This window comes from Puma concolor, chromosome C2 (genome assembly GCF_028749965.1).
Source record: "Puma concolor isolate L17-30 chromosome C2, mPumCon1.1.hap2, whole genome shotgun sequence".
Taxonomy (NCBI): Eukaryota; Metazoa; Chordata; class Mammalia; order Carnivora; family Felidae; genus Puma; species Puma concolor.
Window position 1 is genome coordinate 46,213,650 of NC_141675.1, and position 17,306 is coordinate 46,230,955.

At 40.5% G+C, this 17,306-nt stretch overlaps 2 protein-coding genes across 3 annotated transcripts in view; one reads left to right on the top strand and one right to left on the bottom strand.

Moving 5' to 3' along the window:
- Positions 1–13,185, top strand: part of MED12L (mediator complex subunit 12L) — a 340,943-nt gene extending 327,758 nt beyond the window's left edge. The window contains exons 47-49 of the mRNA XM_086674526.1: positions 6,398–6,479; positions 9,297–10,363; positions 10,864–13,185. Coding sequence (XP_086530652.1) covers positions 6,398–6,479; positions 9,297–9,349 — 135 coding nt within the window. The 3' untranslated portion in view covers positions 9,350–10,363; positions 10,864–13,185. The remainder of the gene's footprint in view (positions 1–6,397; positions 6,480–9,296; positions 10,364–10,863) is intronic.
- Positions 12,706–17,306, bottom strand: part of IGSF10 (immunoglobulin superfamily member 10) — a 75,952-nt gene continuing 71,351 nt past the window's right edge. For both annotated transcript variants that reach the window (XM_025913935.2, XM_086674525.1), the window contains one exon: positions 12,706–15,116. In XM_025913935.2, the coding sequence (XP_025769720.1) occupies positions 13,208–15,116 (1,909 nt within the window). In that variant the 3' untranslated portion in view covers positions 12,706–13,207. The remainder of the gene's footprint in view (positions 15,117–17,306) is intronic.

Consider the following 17,306-nt stretch of genomic DNA (forward strand, 5'->3'; position numbering starts at 1 on the left):
TTAGAATCCCAGGAAGCCGTTGAGCAATGGCACTGCATGGCAGAAGCAGAAGTACTGGTGGAGCTGTGTTTGTTGGCCAAGGCTCGTGAAACAAAGCACCACACACCGGGGGGCTTAACCAACAGAAGTGTGTTATCTCCTAGTTCCAGAGGCTGGGAGTCCAAGATCAGGGTGTCCGCAGAGGTGGTTCCTTCTGTGGGCCATGAGGGAGAAATCCACTCCAGGAGTCTCCCCCTGGCTTTTGGTGGTTTGCTGATGGTCTTTGGCATTCCTTGGTCATCGAAACAGACATGATCTCCACCTTCATCCTCTCATCATGCTCTCACTGTGTGCATTTATGTCCAAATTTCCCTTCTTTATAAGGACACCAGTCACATTGGATCAGGTCCTATCCTAATGATCTCATTTTAGCGTGATTACCCTCTGCAAAGACCCCATCTCCAAGTAAGGCCCTGAGGGTTACGGTGCCAGCAAAGCTTTTCACGACAGCGTAATTCAGCCCATAACAGAGGTCAGGAAGAGGATGAGAAGCTTGGGAAGCCTTGATGGGCAGGAGGTTGAGTGCGGCAGACCTGGGAAGGCCGTAGGAGTTTTTGACTGCTCTGACTACCCCCTGGTTGACAGCAGCTGCTGGGACGTGCAGCACAGTGATTGTTAACACCCACATAGGCAAGTTGGTCACTGCTATAAAAAGTGACCCTAGGAGTCAAAACTGACTTAGAACAGAAATTGGTACTTTTTCAAAAAGCATCATTTGGAAACAGCTTTTCTGTGAAAAGAGGAAGTGTTAGAAAGGCTTGTGCTTACAGATTAAATGCGGTGTCAGCTTAGTATCCATGCCTGTATTGTTACCCGCTTGCTCAAGTCTTTGGCTGACTTGTGTTTGCTGAGGGAAGAGCACCTGGAAAGAAAGGCTGAGCACCCTTGCTGGAAGATTATATTTGGCCTCTCTGGTTTTGACCTAAATTATAGTTCTTGACTTGAAAAATAGCTTCAGTAAGCTTTTGAGCCATGATGATTAAATTAACTCTTGATGGACTCTGTTAACAGGCCGTGATCTTTTCTTTAAAACTGCTTTTAGCTTTTAAGAAAGTAAACTTTGCATCATCCTGCCATGTCATTTCTTTTCATCTTAAACTCAGAGTGTCCTAGTTGGGTGGCCTGGAAAACATGCTAATACAAAGCTTTAAAAAGTTGGCTTTATTTAAACTGATTGATCTTTGTGTCAGTATCGAATTGAATATAATGCCTTATGAAAATTTGCATAATGGCAGCAGTACTTAACTGCATTATTTTGTAGACAAACATCATGTGTGAAATTGTCATACAGTCTTCAAAAAATTCATATGTTCCATTCAGAGACATTGAGCCAGATGCCTCTAGAATTTTAAATTAGCCAGATACTATTTTCCTTTTCAGATGGAAAAAAGTAGGTCAGAGAAATTTATTGAGCGATGTTACCTTCCTCTGCATGAATTTTTTTTTCGTGGTTTTTTTTTTTTTTTCCTTTTTGAAGGGAAAGGAGGAGTAGTTTCCAGATGAAGGATGGGGAAGACGTGTGAGAGATTTCTGGTAATAGGACAGATATATATATATCTTTATTTATATATATATAAAAAAATATATTATATTTTTTTTTTTCCCCACTAAAAACTATATACAGATTTTTAAAAAATGGCTGCATGAAAGTTAGTAGCTAAACTGCAAATAAGTCCCATGCCTGGTAGTCTGAAATCTGTTGCTGCTGGTCCTTTCTGAATGTGTCATCTTGCAAATGGCAATATGGGAGCACATGTACTTCTGGCCAGGCACTCAGTGGAGGGGCCCTCATGGTGCCGTGGGCACTGGTGCTGGAACTGGTATTGATGAAAGGTTGTGTTCCATTCATCAGAGTACCCTAAAACTGTCTTGACTCTCTCAGTTGGCCGTGCAGGTTTCAAGTAAATGTTGCCTTGGTGCTTTGTCTTTTGCTCGCCGATAGTGTGGTCATAGGTTTTAGGACGTAGCTCTCAGGAGTCAGGAACTGTGCTTTACTCTCTTTGGTGTTCCTAGGACCCAAAAATGTGCCTGGATTTGGTTAACTGTTGTTGACTTGTTTGTTGAATGCCGTAGCAATGAAGGAAAAAAAAAGCCCCACCTACTTATTACCCGTTCAGAAGATACAGTGTCTAAACCAGCTGTGGGGGGGTAGAAAGGCCCAGCACTCTTTCTTCAGCCCTGCTGCTCCTTATGACCAGTCGGTGTCTGCTGCTGCAAAGACACGCCCAAAGAAGCCAGCTTTTCTGAGACAAAAACGATTCAATGACAATTATTTAAGTAGAAATTGCTACTTAGATATGTACTGTGCCTTAGTAATGATTGAGCAGGAATATTAAACACTCTTGAATAAGCATGTGTTGTCAAAATAGGGATTAAGGGATTAGTCAGAATACATCATAATAAAATGGTAAATTTTTTTTTTTTTTTGAGTTCATCAGAGAATGTGTTTAGTGGAGAGTAGTTATGTCCTGTTGGCTAGTTGGCTATACCTGACCGACATTGTTGAGCTCTGTGCTTTGTCTTGTGGTTGCAGCAAGAGCACGCTGCCCCCAAGAAGAGCAAAATCCAGAAAACTAGGGAGAGAAGCGATTGTCACATGACACCACATATGATAATAAAGGCATCTCCACAGTACTAGGGATACATGAGCAGTGATTCGCTCTTCAGATTCCCAAGGGAGTAGGTGAGCACTTGAGCTGATCTTCGAAGGACAAGCAGATTTTTAGGAGCACATAGGGTAGGATGAAGGGGGAAAGAAGGGTTTCTAGAGGAGGGATTAACATCTGCAGAGGCACAGAGGTGAACAAAACCATGATCATCTCCTATACGGATAGGGTCTAGAAAAATCTTTCCTCTTTATTTATCAGATTTAAGCAGGAAAGGTTAAACGTACACAGACTGTGATTTTTAGAACCCCTAGGAAACCTCAACTGATCCACGTTGATGTGTGTCCTAAAAAGTTCCAGTTCCTACTTCAGGGATGGGTCTGAAATCTAGCCAAGCATCAGACCACTTAGGGGAACGATTTGCAAATGCAAATATCTAGCACTTTTGCCCCAGAAACTCTAATTCAGGAAGAAAGGGGAAGAGCCTACTAGGGTGACACTATAAATTTCCCCTGGTGGCTTGACATTCTTCAGCCAGTGTTTTGCAGAAGTTCAGTGACTTGATTTGAAACACTCACCAGTGAGGTTTCTGTGGGAACCGGTGGCCCTTTCTCTTTCCCTGGTGGAAAGTGCTCCAGGGCCCAGGGAAATTGTAAGTCTTGCCTGCTGACATTCACATACAGATGAAAGCAAATTAAAATTAGTATCAGAGGGGTGCCTGGGTGACTCAGTTGGTTAAGCGGCCGACTTCGGCTCAGGTCATGATCTCGCGGTCCGTGAGTTCGAGCCCCACGTCGGGCTCTGTGCTGACAGTTCAGAGCCTGGAGCCTGTTTCAGATTCTGTGTTTCCCTCTCTCTGACCCTCCCCTGTTCATGCTCTGTCTCTCCCTGTCTCAAAAATAAATAAACGTTAAAAAAAAAATTAAAAAAAAAATTAGTATCAGAGTGGCCTTGAGAGAAGTATGTAGGAAAACTACAACTGATGGCACTTTGGATTGGAGACCTGTCCCACCACTTCCTTCTGGGGGCCTGAGGAAGCTGGTCTCAAAGTTTTTGGCCTTGGAACCCCTTCTCATTCAAAAGTGACTGTGGACCCAAAGAGCTTTTATGTGTCTGTTAATATTTGTTGTATTAGAAATTAAAATAGAAATATTACTAACATTTGGTAATATATTCTAAAATTCTCATTACATATTAACCAGAAATAACACTTTTATGAATAATGAATGAATAATAAAAATGAGTATTTTTCAAAATATAGAGTAGAATGACATTGTTTACATTTTTGAATTCTATTTAAATGTCTGGATAAATGGAAAACATACTGTTTGTTGCAATATCACACATTATATAGCTTCTGGAAAACTGCATTGTACACTCCTGAGACAAAGAGAGCAAAAACAAATAATGCCTTAGTATTATTATGAAAATGGATTTGACTTTGCAGGTACCCCCAATAGTCATGGGGTTCCCTGGAGAATAATTATCTCTTAAGGCCACCCAGCAGAACACCTGTTCTCTTCCTGTACGTGTGCATGTGTACTCACACACCCATGCACACTGCACACAGGCTTCCTAAGTATTAGTTACTGCCTAGGCTCCTCAAGATAAAGATTCTGAGAAGATGGACTACCATGGTTCATTCTAGGAATTACTCTATTTGGAGTAGATTTTATTATTATTTTTAAAACATTTTTTAACGTTTATTCATTTTTAAGAGAGAGCATGAGCAGGGAAGGGGCAGAGAGAGGGAGACACCGAATCTGAAACAGGCTCCAGGCTCTGAGCTGTCAGCACAGAGCCCGACGCAGGTCTTGATCTCACAAACTGCGAGATCCTGACCTGAGCTGAAGTCAGACGCTCAACCTACTGAGCCACCCAGGCGCCCTGATTTTATTATTTTTTTAAGTGTTTGTTTATTTTTGAGAGAGGGAGAGCATGAGCAGGGTAGGGGCAGGGAGAGAGGAGGACAGAGGATCCAAAGCGGGCTCCATGCTGATGTCAGTAAGCCCGTTGTGGGGCTCATACTCACAAACCATGAGATCGTGATCTGAGCCAAAGTCAGAGGCTCAACTGACTGAGCCACCCGGGGGGTCCTGGAACAGACTTTAAACGAACATGAAAGAAGACAGCTAAGCATCTTTTGAATGAATAAATGTTAAATAGTTATGTACTATGTACCTCAATATGTTAGTTAATCAAATGAGAAGTTAAAATTAGACACCTTTGCAGCCCACCATTTAGAATCTGTGATTATTTCCAAGTAAGTTAATATTTGGAAGCTAATATTCCCAATTAAATATAGCACTGGATCGTGGTTAAAATAATAAGTTCTGAATCCAGAAAGCTTTGTCTGAATCCCTGCCCCAATTCTGACAGGAAACATGGGTGAGTGGCTGAACACCTTGGAGCCTCAATTTCCTCATCTGTAAATGAGAATAGTAGCAGTAAAGGTTCACAGTCCCTTATATTCATTTCTAAAATTCAAACAATTTTGAAATTTTAAAGTTTATGTATTTTATGAGAATGCTTGCTTATGAGTTGGGGGAGGGGCAGAGAAAGAGGGAGGGAGAGAATCCCAAGCAGCAGGCTCCATGCTGTCAGTGCAGAGACCGATGTATGGCTTAAACTGACGAACCATGAGATCATGACCTAAGCCAAAATCAAGAGTGGGGCGCTTAACCAAATGAGCCACCCAGACGCCTGATATTTTACTTTGAAATGGAAACGGATATTTTATTTATGACTCATGGAACGGCAAAAACTGACCTGAACCCATTTGGTTGTAAATGCTGACCTAACCAGACAGAATCTCTTTTCATTTATCCTGCCTGATAGGACTAGTTGTGTGTTTTGCTGCAGATATTGAGTGATTTATGTAGTACTGTCCTGGGCCTTGCTTAGTCTGTCTATTACGGATGTGTCATAGTAAATCATAAATGCAAGGACTTTGGATAAGTGATTGAGGATAGGTAGTACCTCATTAGGCTTAAATGGGCTAATGTATACCTACGATGTCTAGAATATTTCTCAGTACATAGTAGCATATTAGGTTTTGTTAAATACAGTAATATTTCCAAATAAACCTAGAAACCACTGAATAGAATAGTAACCACTTTTTAGTTTACTAACATTTCCACAGGAATGAAAGGTGGAGTTTTATTTTTCCCTCTCGTTTTGGGCAATAGAAAAAAATTGTCAAGGTGCAGTTTTCCCGCTTTGTATCAAGGAAAATAGTAACACTGCCTGCCCTTCATCCTGCATCCCATGGGAGGACATAGTCCCCAGTGAATCCTGGATGGAGGGCACTGCTGTGTCACCAGATCCTTGTCTCTATCTGTGCAAGGCAAGGCCTGTGGTGCTTGAACAAATCCTCCAGCCTGGGAACTTTCATGTTGCCAATGAAAATGGTTTATAATATCATAATAGTAACTGGCCAACTGGTGAAGGGTAAGATACCAAGGACATTTGACCTCTTGGGCCACCCCTGGGCCACTCCTTCATCAAGCCTCTTCAAATAAATGCTTGGTAACCAGCTGGAGAGTGGGATCTTGAATGGATTGGCACTTGAGATGTTCTCCAGGTGTACATCAGGGTGTAGATGAAAAGTAGTATATGCCCACTGGACATGGCACTTTGATCTTCAAAGCGTGAAAGGTATGTTACAGATCGGCCCCGGGAGTGAGTCTGTGTTCTTGTCTGTGACAGGCGCCACGGGCTGATTTCTCTCCTATCTTCTGTTGCAATTACAGTTTCCCAGGCAAGGCTTGCAGCAGACCCAGCAGCAGCAACAGACGGCCGCCCTGGTGCGGCAGCTCCAGAAGCAGCTTTCTAGTAAGTACCCCTGCATCCCAGAACAGATGGCTCCCCGGAGACTAAAAACAAGCAGGCAAAACACAAGCTGGTGGCTCCGCAAAATCTGCACTGTCTTCCTTCGGTACCGTTTTCATCTTCATTTTAGTCCAGGCTGGTTGTTGTTTTGTTGGGGTTCCATCTGGTTCAAATGCTCCCCCTCCCCCCCGCCCTGGAAAAGTCCCAATCTTTTTTTCGAGTTCAGAGATGTTTTCTCTTGCTTCCATCTGAACCCAGAAATGCTTCTTTGCATTTGGGAAACCCGTGCAGAACTGCAGGTACCCTTTTTTAGCAAGCCGGAAGGTTCGGAGAACAACTTGGCTGATGCCCTCAAGTGTGCTGATGAAGGAGGTGCGGTGGCCCCCCAAAGTCTGACCTGGAGGAGTGCCAGCACTGAGACTGTGACTCTTCTTGCCACTGCACCATCCCGTCCTTCCTGATAACAGGGCAGAGAAATCCCTGCCTGCTTTGCTGGTGTGAATTTTGTTTGTTTAGTTGTGCTGCCTCTCTACAGCAGTTCCAACAACTCATTTCACCACACCTCACCTAGATGTCGGCAGTGTGCTCCCATGAATTGAATCAGCCATGTGTTGCCATCACAGGATGGGAAATATTTTTAGAAATGGGAGCCAGACCCCTGTGATGCAAAGAATATTGGCCCAGAAGTTAAGTCTAAATTCCGGTGCCAGCTCTGTCGAGACTGGCAGTTTGTTCTGGGTCTCAGTTTGTGTCCTTTTCAAGGCAGATTAGAGACCAGCTAGTCCTAAAGGCAGCTGTGTGACTCTGGGAGGATGTTGTCAGGAGGAGTGTCAGTTTGTGACTGAGGAGCAACTTGGTTTTCGTCTTAACTTTCTGCCTGGCTGCTGTCCGTGTTGATTTCCTGGTGGAGGGAGTACCCCTCTTATATACCTTGCTTTTTTTCCCTTTAAAAATATTTGCCGGGGCGCCTGGGTGGCGCAGTCGGTTAAGTGCCCGACTTCAGCCAGGTCACGATCTCGCGGTCCGTGAGTTCGAGCCCCGCGTCGGGCTCTGGGCTGATGGCTCAGAGCCTGGAGCCTGTTTCCGATTCTGTGTCTCCCTCTCTCTCTGCCCCTCCCCCGTTCATGCTCTGTCTCTCTCTGTCCCAAAAATAAATAAACGTTGAAAAAAAAAATTAAAAAAAAAAAAATATTTGCCTTTTTTAGCCTCATTTGATTTGTTAAATCATTTAAATCCATCTTCTTTTCTAACTACTGTGTAATAGGTGTGGTTTATTAAACAAATGTGAGGTTAAAATTTTATTGTTTTATTCGAGAGTTCCTACTTTCACTTGGCTAAAGAGAGAGTAAAGTTTTAACACAGAGACAACATGCTTATATTTTAGGGGTTTTTTTTTTTTTTCCTTCTCTTTAGAAATAATTACCTATGGTTTTTATGCAGTATCACCTATTTTGGGAGCATATCTACCTCTATTTCCTGTTTCCCAGAACTCATGAAATGCAGGTCTCATTTTCGTTTTAACCCATCATTTACGGAACACTTGTTTTGGCCCAGGCGTTGTGACTTCACATATTATTAATTCACTTAATTCCTTAAAAACCACCCTGTGAGTTTAGGTATTACTATCCCTATATTCTAGATGAGGGAGTTGGACTCATTGGCCTAAGTTATTCAGCTAAAAGTAAGGGGCAGAACTGGGACTTGAATTCAGATGGTCTCCTTCCAGAGCCTACCTCTTAACCACAACACACTCTGCTCCCTCATATTAGCAGTTATGCCAGCCTCCTTGGTTGAATAATGGCCACTTTGGAATAATGGCCACTTTGCTGACACATCATTCAACTCTACACTGTACAACTCCAGATGGCCCCTTTTGTATCCTCACTCACGTGAATGGAGCCTTTGGATTTGAATAGTCCCACCAGAGTTATGGAAGCAGTAGCTGTTTCTCCCCTCCCCTCCCCTCCCCTCCCTCTTTTTCTTTTACTTTCTTTTCTTTTCTTTTCCTTTCTTTTTCCTTTCCTTTTCTTTTCTTTCATTTAATTTGGGAGAGAAGGAGGTTGAAGGGGCAGAGAAGGGGTGGTGGGGGGGTGGTTGGAGAGGAAATCCCAAGCAGACTCAGCACCATCAGTGCAGAGCCTGATGCAGGGCTCAAACTTACAAACCAGGAGATCAAGATCTGGGCTGAAATCAAAAGTCGGATGCTTAACTGACCAAGCCACCCAGGCACCCCAGCAGTAGCTGTTTCTAAGTCTCTGTAGGAGACTTTGTCCCTACTATTCTATTTTTCTAGGTGTGTGTGTACATGCACACATGTACACATATGCATAGGCACAGACTTGAGTCGACACACACAACCACTCTCACACATGTATACACCCTTGTACACTTCTCTTTTATGTAACTTACGGCGATTTGCAGAAGATTTTCCCATTCCACACCACTTTTCTCTCACTTACTATAATGTCAGTGTGAAAGTTTTGGGAACTTTCAACATTTTACAATACTTAGAGTCCTTCCATATGTTAGTACTGAGTTGTTTCTTAGTTCAGAGACAGAGACTTTAGATGGGCCAGTTAGTGTCCCAAGGCTTTGTGCTGGCAGGCGGAGGACTCTGATGTAGAGCAGGTGTCTGTGTGGAATGAATTCAGTTGCCATATTTAGACCTTACCGTTCAGGTCTCTGGGCTAGCGTGCACTCCCTGGCCAGTCTGTTCCCCTGTTCTTGAAGCTGGTACTGAGAACGGTGACAGGAGGGTAGCATCTGTCGGTGGTATAATTTTGCATCCGCAATTTTATTTGAATTTATTTTTCTCATTAGGTAACCAGCCACAGCAAGGAGTGACTCCCTATGGGCACCCATCACACTTCTGAATCTGGAAGAGGACAAGACCTAAAGTTTTATGTTTGCACTGAAAAATAGAAAATCAAATTTAATGCATCAGTCATCTTTAGAAATGTCCCTATGTTCTTTTCTTTCTTTGAAGTTTTTCTATATTTTGTGCTACATTTCACATAGAGGCATTTAAACAAAGAGAAAAGGAGGAGGTGTGGTTTGGGGTGTTTTTTTTTTTGTTACTTTCAACTTTAAAGTAGTTATAAAAATGTGGATCCTGCAGGCCTATTCAAGGAAGAGCTTGGTAGCAGATCTTTTGAAATTGGTGCTTTTTTTTTTTTTTTTGAATCTCCTAGAATGAATTATGGTGGATTTAAAATATTCATGTATTCATTAATGATGAAGGGTTTTTTTGTAGTTTGTTTTGTTTTGTTTTTTTCCCAAACTGCTGGACCAAACTACTGATTTGAAAGGCATGTCCAATCTTGACAGGAGAGTAATCCATTTATTCTACTTTCACCTGTGATGGTGAAATGGACATCTATTTGCATTGCTCTAATTTGAAATGTTTGTAATTTCATAAGCACTTTATAAACTTCGTTCTTATTTATGTAGGATTTTTCTTTGCTTTTGTTGTGGTCAAAAGGTGCTGAAACAGATTGTTGCTTAGTACTTAAATTTCTTAGATCAAGAACTTAAACCCAGGCTTCTGTGAGAGCCACCCTAAGATCTGTGGAAGCCTGTTAGAAGTAGCTGTACTTGAGTTTGTTTTCAGTTACAAGATCATTGACCAGAGTCTTTGTGAAGGTACAACATGTAAAATTCTAAAGGCCCGAACAAGCCACAGTGGAATTGTTCCCATTATTATTGCCAGATTTGGCAAAAAGGACACTTGGTTCTCCTGAACCTTATGCCAACTTGAGAACAAACAGTCTTGCCGCTGGCCTGAGATTCCACAGCGCTCAAATTTGATGTGGTTTCCAGAGAATCTGGCCCCCAAGTCCAGAAGGCTCTGGTTTTCATAAAGGTGTATTTGCTGTTTATTTTGTATGGTAAGTATTTGCTATTTTGAATTTAACTATTAATGTTGGTGTCAGTCTTGGTTGTGTATTGCATATACTGTATTTATAAATTGGTGCAAAAAGCACAAGTAAATTATACATCAAATTTATTATAAAGAAATAGTAACTATTTTAACTTTGTTCAAGTATGTGGTAATTTGCTCCTATTAGAGTAAAAAATACAGTAAATTATTATCAGTTTGTGTAACTTAAGAGTATTCCATATAATATTTTTTTAGATTTAGATGCATAAAATTTTGAATGTGAAAATTGCAGGGCATTTTAAAACATGTGGGGGATATTTTCCCATGTTTTGTGTTAATTCATTTTCTTTTGCCATATGATTTTACATGTAATGTAGTTGAGCATACTGTGAATAGACTTGTCTATAATGAGCAAACCACGTAGAACTACTTTTTTAAAACGTAGCTAGAACAACTTTAGAGCGTTTCTTTTGCAGATCATTATATAAATAATTTATATCTTCCTAGGTGAGTTACTCATTGCAAAGTTTGACTCATGCAAACGACCTCAAATACATGTCCGCTTACTTTGCTGTGGCAGCACCCATGTGAACTGCTTTGTACACTGTGAAATAATTCACTCCAGCCTGCTCATTTCATGTTTACTCTGGGCTGGAAAAGACTTTGCCAAAACATTAAAGACCATTCTTTTCACTAAATTAACATATTCTATCTGCTTTCGGAAGACAGATCTTTACATTTCAACTGGTTTTGTATATCAGGTTTTGGGGGTTTTGTGCTTTTTTTTTTTTCCTCTTGAGAATCATACTTAGATTTCATGAAGTTATTTTTCTTCAAAGTAATATATCCATATAATAATTGCCTTGGCAAAACAACCGAAATGTGAATGTTGTGCCTAGTGAGTGAGTCATGTTCCGTCCTGATTTTCTTTTCAAGAATTATTGGTATTTAAAATGCCAATTTTCAGTTTGAACCATATATTTTTATAGTTCAGTATCGCAAACAGCAGTAATATTGTTTCAAGAATGAGTGTTATAATTGCATAGCATTTGTATGCACTTTATGGTTTGCATAAGTTAGTGAAATTAATTTATTAATAATCATTTTGCACATGAAAGCTGTGGGGTATACCTTTTTTCTTGTTGCGTCCTTTTCTTTTCAGGTGACAAAGCTAAGTTATGGTGTAATTCAGATTCTATAGAAGGTTGAGGAAAAACCTGGTTTACCCCTGTGCATTATAAAGAGAGCAACTGGAATTTTTAATCTAGTCTTAGCATATTTCCTTCCACTTAATCTTATATCCTAAGGGTTTTTTTTTTTGTTTTTTTGTTTTTTTGTTTTTTTGTTTTTTTTTTAGCAAATGCATTAATTTGCATTAAAGTCACAAGGGAAAGCCGTATCCTTTGCCCAGAACCTGGTGGTTTTGCTTTGTAAGATAGGAAATTATCTTAGGTTAAGATGGAGGACCCTCCCCCCGCCCGCCCCTCCAGGCCTTGTAAAAATAAGACTTTGAAATTGGCCATAAGAATCCCTTAAATATACCTGTTTACACCATACTCTCATTCCTAATAGTTTACATTTGTCGTTTTATTTACTCCTCTTAGCCCCGAAGTAGAGGAGGTCACAGGGAGAATGAGTATGTTTGACCTCCTGTGGCCACAGGGTACCAACATCAGAGCTAGTAGCAATCAGGCCCCCTCTTATGTGGGGCCAGCTGAAAGTTGGTGTGATGAAAACACAATCAGCAGGGGCTAACATAGTTCTTGGTTTTGTGTGCTGAGGTATCTGAGCAAGACCTATAGCATATCCTTTTTTTCCCACTTAAATTACGCTGGAAAATCCCAGCCTCTAGAATTAAAAAAAGATGAATCATAATGTTCCCCCAAATCAATTCACATTGAATTACAAAAAAGCAACATTTAATGTTAGGTTTGATCAAATTTTAAGTACAATGAAACTTCATTATATGTATTTATGTCTTAGATCGAGATTTTTCCATTTTCCTTTCCCCTAAAGGATTATCACTTAATGAAATAACTTGCTCCTTAAAGCAATGGTTCCTCCTCAGAATATTTTCCTTATAAAGCGTTCCAAACCAAGGATGCCTGAGTTAGATTTTGAAGTGATAAAGAAGTTTTGTTGTATTTTTGAAGGCTTTTTAATTAGTTTATCTCAGTAAAGAGGTAATCAACCCCCCTTTTCACATTTTATGAAGTGTAGGTGTTAAGTTGCTTTTTACTTGTGGAAAAGTTAGGCTGCCTTTATTTTAAATGCAGTTATTAAAACATTTTTGTATTCCCCATCAATGAAAAATTTCAGTGTACACAATAATCATAATAAAAACAGTGCTTATTTTCTCTAGGTTTTACTAAAATATTTCTAAACCAGCCACAAAATATCCACACATCAAAATGATAAATTTACATCAAGACTGCAAATTTAATCTTTTCCATTGTCTCTTCTTAGTGCCATGCTTGTAACATTGATAGAAGGTGGACACTAGGCAGCTGGTAGTAAGAGAAAAAGCCCATTCTTGAATGAAGAATTCAGATACATTAGCCATTTGTTATTTTATGGTGGACAGTTTTACCTTAATGTTCATTGTTATTTGTTGGCAAAATAAAAGTGCCTTAAGTTAAAAGTCTGTTTGGAGATCAATTAACAAAATCACTATCCGTCATACTGCATTTATTTACAAGTCTTTTTTTTTTTTTTTTTTTGCATGTCCATTATGAATTTAATATTGTAAATGTACTCAAATTCATTTACATGCCTATGGCTGCCTTTGATTAAACTTCTTCCAAAAAATAAACTCTGTCCAGGTGTTGACTCTGTTCAATTTTATTTCATTTCAGATTACCTGAATATAAGTTGTTGCATAATCACTACCCAGTGGATTCCTTGCTGTGCATTTGTATATCCCAGAATCTGAGGTTTGGGGATTCTGAATGATGAGGGTACCTCGGGGGTGAAAAGGCTCAATTCCATGAGTCCTCCCTTTATTTGCCATTGAGAGCAAGGAGTGGTCAGGCATCTCCCATGTGATTTCTGGCTTGGGGACTCCCAGGGCCACACAGAGGAGCTGAAGGGCAGCTCCTGTCCTTGTGAGAATGCTCCTGGGTGGGCGATTTGTAATTCGGGGTGCGTAGGCTACAACCATTACTGGAACAGTAATCAGGGCATGGCCAACACTATTTTGAGCCTTACAAATATAGTTTCCTCTGTCGTAAGCTGTTGCGTCTTTGATGACTAAGGTGCCATTTTCATGCAATATGAATTTTCCATTAATTTGAGGCCCATCTATTATATAACCGCTTGGTGTAGTCCACTTGATATTTGGCTTAGGGCTTCCATCAGACACACATTGCAGGGATAGAGAGTCTCCACTGAAACAGTAAACTGTTCCCAGTGCATAAGTAAGAATGACTGGCTTCTGGCCAATTTCTAATACAATTAATTTTTCAATATAGCCAACTTGATTTCTTGCTGCACACCGATATTTTCCTGCATCATCTCGAGTTGTTTTAGAAATGATAAAAGAGCCATTGCTTGCTATCAGATACTGAGAAATTCGAGGTTCATTGGGAAATCTTGTGCCATTTGGTAAAATCCAGATTATTTCAGGTGGTGGGTTACCATCCACAGAGCAATTCAATGCTGTGGACTTGCCAAGCTGGGCAACTATTTTTTCATTATATGGATTTCTGAATGTTGGTCTTCTTAGCATTTCTAATACTTCTAACTGTACCACCAGCATGCTCTCTCCTCCTTCATTCCGAGCCACACAGATAAAATCTGCTGAATCTGAAAGCCTCACATTCCTAATTTCCAAGGTTCCATTTTTATGGACTGTGATTCTGCTTCCATAGTATGGGGCTGTGAGGAAAATATTGTCCGGCATGATCCACATGATCTGAGGCAATGGTGTTCCTTCGGCTCTGCAGTCAAAGTGTTTTTTGGAATGCCTCACAGCTGTGGCTTTAATAACTGTTTTGTTTGTATACAGACCATTGATTAATGGAGGTTTGGAGACGACATCCAGTTTGTACATTTTGGTGTCATCCCCACTGGGATTTCGGGCCACACACACATACTCTCCAGAATCGAGTAGCTTCACTTTGTTGATGGACAGAGACGCGTTGGCATGAAATGTGTATCGGTCCTTAGAGAATGAAATCATATCATGGGAAGGCAGCAACCAAAATACTTTTGGTTTGGGTTCACCAACGACCTCACAGTCAAGGACCACCGTGTCTCCAGCCTTGATTCGCATGTTAGTCTTGTAACTCTGCCTGATCCGTGGGGCAGCTGTTATGACCGTTAGGTGGACCTTCATTTCATCCTTCCCTAGAGTGTTCTGGGCATAGCAAGTATAATCTCCTTCCTCTGCTATCCCAACTTTGTTGAAGTATAAGGTTCCATTTTCAAAAAGGGTATACCTCCTGGTCCTGAGGCCACTGTCATCGGCTTGCATTGCATTGTTTATCATCGTTCCATCAGGCAAACTCCAAGATATCTCAGGCACTGGTGAGCCAGAAGCCTCACAATCAACTTGGAAATCTTTCCCATGAAATACCTGCTTTTTAAAATGTTGCTTGTGATAAATTTTAGCGGGTTTCAGTCGTAGGCTCACATGCATCAGTATCAGATCATCTCCCATTTTGTTTCTGGCCACACACAAGTAGTCACCGCCATCTTTTTCTGTTATTGAGCCAATAAACAAGGATCCATTTGGATAGACGTGGATGCGGCTGCCCATTCTAAGGAGAGAAGACACATTTTGAGTGTGCAGCTATTAGCAAGGGGTGAAAGAGTTGTCCTTATTTACATAGGATTAGCTTTATGGACATTTTCTTAAACTGTTGCAGTGAAATTAAAATCAGTTCTAGCTTATTGACTGTCTTCTAAGCCATTTCCTGAAAGATAAAATTATCTCATTGAGCAGATTCAATACGGTGCAAAGAATATTTCTCAGATGGACTTCAAATGTCTTTTACAATCGTGATTTTAGAAATACAATGCTGAGAATGCTAGAAATGTTGGATGCCTTAGACACATGACCTTCGTCATATTGAATGATTTTTACATATCAAATGATTATCTTGTGACTGTCAGTAAAGAACTTTCATGCATACTTGCTCAGGAAAGATGCCAGACTATATTTTTTAAAAAGACTAGTAACAAAACAGAATTATGTGGTTATAAAATAAATTATGCTTTGTTATGAAGAAGGAAAATGTCATGTCAATGTGAGACTCATTAGAAGCCTGCTGTTGGATCTGTGCTTTGCGGCAGCTGAAAAGTGGTCTCTGCGTTTTGTCCAACTGTGCCACACTATTTTTCTCCCTGAAGTTATCACAGCCTGCCATTACCACAGTGAACCACCAGGTGGCACATGTTTCCTGATAAAACCAAATCTAGCTTTTCAGAAAGGCCCGTGGAAAATGAATTGGCACTAAAAATGGGATCGAGATCATCCATCAGAGAACATCTATACATGTTTTTCTTCCACTTTTTTTTGGCAATGTGCCAAGCAGGCAAATGAAACAAGAAGAAAGCTTGGACAATCTTTCACAGCATAGCCGCTACGCAAGTCAAACAGCCCAAGTCACTTTTCATTCTTCAGCAAACAAGTATGGATAGTGTTGTGGTACGTTACAAAAGGTATTGTTATTTTTAAGTCTTTAAGTAGTTCCCCACTATACAGCTGAAAGTACTGATATTTAGAGAGACTTAGTAACTTGCCTCGGGTTACAGGGCTAGTTCTCAAATTCCTATCTTTTTCACCACCTGATATTCTTATCTAATACTTTATAAAAGCACTGATTCTTAAACTTGGGTGAATATGAAAATCATTTATGGAGTATAAAATGGGTCCCACCTCCCTGAATTTGACTAAATTGGTGTGGAGTGTGACCTAGGCATCAGGATTCTTAGTTTTCCAATGATTCTCATGCAGCCAAGTCCGAGAACAGTGCTCTAAATCTTGGCTCTCAAAAACAGTTCTCTCATCACCTGCATTTCCTGGCTTCACTTTTCAGAGATTCTGATTCACTAGATTTGGCCAGGGGTCTGGGAACCCAGTGAGTAACAAACATCCCAGGTGACTGTAGCACCTAAGTAACAGTTTGAGAACCAGTCTCAAATTTTAGCAGGCACTAAAATCACCTGGAAGGCTTTTAAGAACACAGATTGCTTGTTAAAACACAGACTCAGTTTCTGATTTGCCACGTTCTTAGGCAATGCTAATGATACTGGCAGGGGGACTGCGTCCTTTGAGAACCATTGATTTTTAGAGTGACCTTGTCCTGCCCCCAAATCTGGATGCAGCTGCAAGTTGTAATATAGAAGAAGAGACGATAGCGGTTTCTTTTGGTAAACTAGTATTTTTAAGAGACAAAATTGACTTTTGAAAGTAGAAGTGGTCCCCGTGTAAAAGAAATAGAATTCTTTATGAAGATTAATAATGTACAAGCAAGTGTCTGTATTGTTTCTAAAGCAATGCTTCTCAGCCTTTATTGAGCATGTGATGCATCTGGGTATCTTTTTAAAGTGCAGATTCTGATTCAGCAGGTCTGGGGTGAGACCAGATGCTCTGCCTTGTAACAAGCTCTTAGGTCATGAGGAGGGAGGTTCTGAAGAAGAGGAAACCATTCTGTGCTGAAACAAGTCATATATGTTGAAAGTACTGGAGACAGACTGGTAGTGCTCTGAATCAAAACTGTTTTTGAAAACCCAGAAGAGGCTTTTTGGTTCAGGTGAAAAGTAGGCTTTAAGAAAGGGAAAGGGTTTTGCTTTTTTTGGTCATGATGAAGGAGTCACAGATAAGCACAGCTATGATGAAAGTTTTCTCATTTTTAGACTCTAAAGTTGAACCTTCTAAAGCTAAGAAGTGGAAACAGCAAGGACTTTTTTTTTCTTTTTGCAATAAATTGCCCCTTTTGTTTCAG